Genomic DNA, 5,973 nt, shown 5'->3' with positions numbered 1-5,973 from the left:
GCCCTTTTTTTTTTTTTTTTTTTTTTTTTTTTGTCTTTTTGTCTTTTTTACTGACCGGCAACGGGATCGCAACCCTCGGTGTTGCGCCCGCGCCGCTCGCAGCCAGTGAGCGGGAACCGGTCTCCACATGGGATCCGAACCCTCGGCGGGAGCACCGCCGCACTCCCAAGCAGCACACTTTCCAGTGCGCCACCAGGCTGGCCCGTTAAATTTTTTAAATCATAAAAAAACTGGTTTTCATGTATGAATATATAATCAAGGTTTAGTATTTACTTTGGCAAAGGGAGAGGGATGGATAGAGGGGAATGCAGGGGCTAAAAACTGTAATCATATATTTCTTTTAAAATATAGCAATTCAAGTGTGAGACAAATTTTTAACATGTGTTATATCTGGGTGAAGGTATATGGGTATTCACTATTATTTTTGTACTATCTATAAGTTTGATATATTATATAAATTGCAATAAAAATATTTTAAGAAAAACGATGTTAATAATTCAGAGAATCTAAGACCCCCAAAGCTTCCCAGTATACCTACTGCCACAAACCAAATGGTTACTGAAGGTGCTTGAGCCTAAGCCCAGAGATAGAGACATGTACCAACAAATAACTACAGAATATTGCGAATGAAGATCAAGCCAAGTCCAATCCTGAGAATGCCTTTTCTTTGCCCAAGGTGTCTCTTAAGCTTTTCCTTAAATCTATGCTTAACTTTTGCCATTTTACTCACTAGGATTACTTCTTCCAGATCTCATGTAAGTATAAAAATACAATAGGTTTTAAATACTATGTACTTCTGGCTTGTAATTGAGTAAAACCAGACATACTATCTGTATTCATAAGCTATATTTATGGATAACCCATATATTTCAACTGGTTGAATGAAATCTTGACTCGACTCTGGCCTGGTTTAAAGTTTAAACTCTGGATAAGATGGATCTGCTATATTATGTTTGATATTTCAATGACAGACAAGTTCCTTATCTTTTTTTACACTCATTTGTGAAACAAATGATGCTTACACTCTGATTCAAATTATTTTATAAATAAAATGCTCTGTTTTGATTCCAAATGCAGGAAAAGGATATCTACATATTACATATGATTATACATTGTGGCAAGACTTCTAGTAATGTACACCTATTTCTTCTTCTTCCTAGAAATACAGTTAGACTATCTTTCCCAGCCTCCTTGGCAGTTAACTATGGCCATGTGACTGAGCGTTAGCTCCTAGGCCTGGCCTACAAAAACCTCTCACCCATAATCCTTCACCCTCTTCTGCCAGCTGGATGCAAATGACAACAAGGGCCTAGGAGATCATAGAAACACAAATGGGATAAGCCTGTGTCCCTGAATCTCCACATGGAGGAAAGTCATTTATCTACTAGGAATGCCCCATGTGAATGAGGGGGAAAAAATTCAATTGTTAAGCCACTGAAATTTGGGGGTCTGTTTGTTACTGAAGTTAGTGTTACATTAATTAAAACATGTCTAATCATAAACAATCTTCCCATTGTCAATATGAAATGCATTACACTTACAAATTGAGGTTTGTAATATGCTGGACCTATTGTAGGGTCACTAGCAGGTGGAAAGTGTTTTATAATACTGCCATCCTCATTAATATGATAACCATATGACTGTCCATAAGAAGGAATTGAAGGAACATCAAAATTTCTGGTAGCCACAGGTGCTGTTGAAATTTTCTGTAGGGAAAACATTTTATATTATTTACTCAAGGGCAAGAGGAGAGGGAATAAAAAACATTAAAATTTACTAAAAGGCAACTATTAAATATTGATTTAATGAGTTTCATATTATAAACTAAAAACGTTTTGTAAAAGTGGTTTAAAGGAGTGAATTCAAGTCTCCCCTCATCTTATAAACCAAGAGAATATATGCCATTACTATTAAAGCCAACATAAGAAGCAAGGATACTCTCTCATTTGGGTCAGTTATTTATCTTGTTCAATAAAGCAAATATTACTGATTCTAAAAACAGGTATTCCTATAGTCACATCAACAATCATGCTCTTGTAATATCTGCCATGCAAAAACAAATTTGATGTTTTTCAGGAACCTTTCTTGGCTTTATTCCTTCCCAGCTCCTGATTTGTCTCCATATCACCTGTGCTTGGATTAACATCCTAATTATGCAGATTATGTAGCAGGAAAATGTCTATGATATAATGCTAAATGGAACCATGAAAATATAAAATTGAAGTATTAATATAGCTATGTAAGTTATGTGAAATCATATAAATGTATAGTCATATTTATATAAGATTTAATACTAAAAGAAGCTATGTAAAAATTAACAAAATACTTATGTTAGAGTCAGAAATTTTAGGGTGATTATGCTTTTTTCAAAATTTGCTTTGATATAAAATATTTTATAATTTAAATAAAAACAGGAAGGAGAAATGTATATTATAAATAATAATATAAAATAGATCAAATAAAAATATTGGCATTTAAAGGATTTGGTTATCTGGAAAATTAACTTATTAAGAATATGTTGAGGGGCCGGCCCGGTGGCGCACTGCTATAGTGCGCCGCTTGGGAAGCGCGGCGGCGCTCCCGCCGAGGGTTCGGATCCCACATACAGACCGGTTCCCACTCACTGGCTGAGCAAGGCGCAGGAGCAACACCGAGGGCTGCGATCCCGTTGCCAGTCCTGGTCCAGTACAGGCGCAACACTGAGGGTTGCGATCCGTTGCCGGACACGGAAAAAAGACAAAAAAAAAAAAAAAAGAATATGTTGAGATCCCCATACTGGCCAGCTGCAAAAAAAAAAAAAAAAAATGTTGATCCCTGTAGCTTCTGAATAAAAAATAAATGCTGTAGTTGCATGCACACATGCCCATATACAGTCATGTTATAAACATACTATCACTGGCAGAATTTTATTTTTTATCACTACAGACTATTAAGTAGTTTCAGTGATACTCTTGAGATTAATTAATAAATTAAAATAGGAAAGCACTGAACGGTTTCCACTCCACTGAGTACTTTCAAAAAGTATTTAAATGGTATCAAGACTTTCCAAAATACAGCGCCTACCTTCTTCTCCAGCTATACTCCAAATGTTCCAAAGAACTTTGTTCTTTCCTGAACCATGCTATAAAACACCTCAAATTCTTTATTTGTGTGGAATGTTTTTTCCCATTCTTTTTAACTATTTAGTGAATCCTTCCTCAAGATCAAATTAAATTGTTTCTTTATAATAAGGCTTTGTAAATGTACCTAACATCACATAAAATATTAAACCTTTTCTATTTTAACTAAAAGAAATATCATTAGTAGCATAATTTAAAATAGCAACATACTGATCGAAGACGCTCTTTAGCCTCCAGTACTTTTCTGTTCATGATATCTTGTGTTCCAGCATAAGACTGATCATAGCTTGCTGGTCCCGGATTATCTGAAATAAACTTCTTAAAACGTTTCTCCCGGTTTTGTAGACTATAGCCTCCTTTTATATTAAACTAAATTGGACAGAAAAAAATTATGCAATAATTAAAAGAAGCACTTTATACTTAATTCCCATTTAATAAATATTAACTATTACTATGAACAAATGGTTTTAAAACCCCATCTGAGAAAGTGAAGACCCTTGACCAAAGACATAATTCTAATAAAAGAGGATAATAAGAGAGGATGACAAGTATAGGTGCCAGTTTTAACTTTGAACTCATACTAAAATTTACTGCACTTAGAGCACTGTAAGAGAACATGAATTAGTGACAGAAATTCCCAAGGCTGTAGAACAATAATAAAGAGTGTACGTTTTGCAGGCCCCTGGAAAATTTGTACACCTGAAATGAACTTTTTTTAAAAAAAGCCTTCCAAGCTTGCTTGGGATTAATTATTTTCATGAATAACATTTTGGTCATTTCCAGGAAAGTTTATGTAGGTTTACTGGCAACAGCTTGGTTTTATGCTCAGATTAATTTTAAACATGGTTTATTACAGAGAAGACACTGGGATGAATCTTCTGTGGCTCTCCATGCCACATATCTGGATTCTCCAGAATCAGAAAATTATCAACTAATAGCCAGTTAATTCAGATAGATTTCTATCATACAGGTTCTTATAAAAAGTTATAGTGCAGTCATTTCAAAGATGTGGTTGGCATTTGATTGATCAGCTAAGACTTTTTTAGAAAGTCACTGATTTCCCAACAGCCCTTTTCATATGCCAGTTGTTCACAGTCACTATTAACAGAGCCTATCTCTCGTTTGCATCTTAGTTAACCTAATTCAGCTTTTACACAAAGGAGGTCTTCTTTTAAAAAAATGAGTCAGATTTTATTTTTAAATAGCCAATTCACTACTTGACTTCTGTTTCAATAGATCAAAATTCCTATTTTTAAAGAGCTGGGATCTATAAAAATATACTTTATTTTGCAAAAACATTAACATTACTAGTTGGAAAAAAAGTAAAATCTTGTGAAAAAAGACCTTTTCAAACTGATTCTTTGAAAGCCATTACTGTAAGCTCTATGATCATGCAATTCAAACTGCAATTTGAATTTATATTGAATACCTCAACAAGGACTTTATCTAGGCCTCCAACAGGGGAATAAAAGGTCTGCTGGGGTCACCTAGGAGCCACTATGTATAAACACAAAATTTATGTGGAAAAGATAAAAGATGACATTTATGACCACGAAGACATTGGAGTTATATCCACTATTTCTGAACATGAATGGATCATCAAAGATATTCTGGTCACTGACCCTCAAGACCGTGCAGAAACAGGAGACAGACGAGACAATGGCAATGACTATAGCTTTAGCATATGATACAAAAATCAATTCCTTCACTCTATTGCCATCCCTTTTCTACATATCTTGACCATCTGCACAACTTTCATGGGTCATAATTCATTCAAGAGTCCTATTCTCCCATTCTCAAGGACCATGCAGCATGTAACAATGTAACAATGTTTTGAGTCACCCAATTGGGCAACCATCATTGCATGCTTTTATTTTCTATTATTTGAATTACAAAATATAGATTGAAAAGCAAAAAAAAAGATAATATGAAGGGAAAATAAAATATGAAAAATGACATTTTGGTCTATCAGAAAAAGAAAACATGATTTCTATTAAGTCAGACAATTATAATAATAACTTTAAAAGTTTACCTGTGCTTCTGAAACATTATAATGTCCTGGGCCTGGAAAAGCTTTCTCAGTGCTAGAGGCAACAGTAAAAGCACTTTCTCTGGCAGTCAAAGAAAGAAATGGTGCATAGCCACCTATAAAAATGAAATCATATCACTGGCCGATAAGCTAGGATTCTAAGGATTTCAGAGGAAAAAAATACTCAAAATACATATAATCATTTAGTACCCTCAATTGAGACTATATTTTCAGAACTAGTGGCTAGCCACAGAAGGTGTGACATTTAGAAGATGCTAATGTAAGAGCAGAATTTTTGTTAATATATATTAAATAGAAGAACCTACAGAACTGGACTTACTAAACAACAGAAAAAATACCTAAAGAAAATTTAAAAAACAAAATTAAAGCCTTTTGTCTTTTAATCATATGTGGTTGAGATGCTAATGGCAGTTATATTTAGCTGATAAAACATTTTCACCCTCAAAAAACCATTGTCTTATATTTTGAAATAGCATATATTATTTGTAGAGAATAGCATATATAAATTTGTAAAGACAGCCTAGGTGGAAAGAATTCAACATGGGTTTACAGCAGGTAATTGATAATGGCTCCTTCCCTTGGTTTGTACTCAGTAAATATTTCTTCATTGCCTGACCCTAAAAAAAGGTTGACAAATCCAAGACACAAATTTTATCAAAGTAAGCAATTATAAGATCTGAAATACTTGGATAGCCCACTAAAAGACTGATTTAAAAAACCCGAGGGGCCGGCCCGGTGGCACACTGGAGAGTGCACCACTTGGGAGCACAGCGGCGCTCCCGCCGAGGGTTCGGATCCCATGTG

General features: G+C 34.7%; 1 protein-coding gene across 1 annotated transcript in view; it reads right to left on the bottom strand.

Annotated features, from left to right (window-relative positions):
• STPG2 (sperm-tail PG-rich repeat containing 2) overlaps positions 1-5,973 on the bottom strand; it is a gene marked incomplete at its 3' end in the record, with an annotated part of 145,085 nt that overhangs the window by 15,013 nt on the left and 124,099 nt on the right. Inside the window, exons 3-4 of the mRNA XM_008592030.1 lie at positions 5,152-5,264; positions 1,542-1,706 (exon numbers count right to left, since the gene is read on the bottom strand). Of these exons, the coding sequence (XP_008590252.1) occupies positions 1,542-1,706; positions 5,152-5,264 (278 nt within the window). The remainder of the gene's footprint in view (positions 1-1,541; positions 1,707-5,151; positions 5,265-5,973) is intronic.

This window comes from Galeopterus variegatus, unplaced genomic scaffold (genome assembly GCF_000696425.1).
Source record: "Galeopterus variegatus unplaced genomic scaffold, G_variegatus-3.0.2 Scaffold7517, whole genome shotgun sequence".
NCBI classification, from domain to species: Eukaryota; Metazoa; Chordata; class Mammalia; order Dermoptera; family Cynocephalidae; genus Galeopterus; species Galeopterus variegatus.
This window is presented reverse-complemented; position numbering and strand designations above follow the sequence as displayed.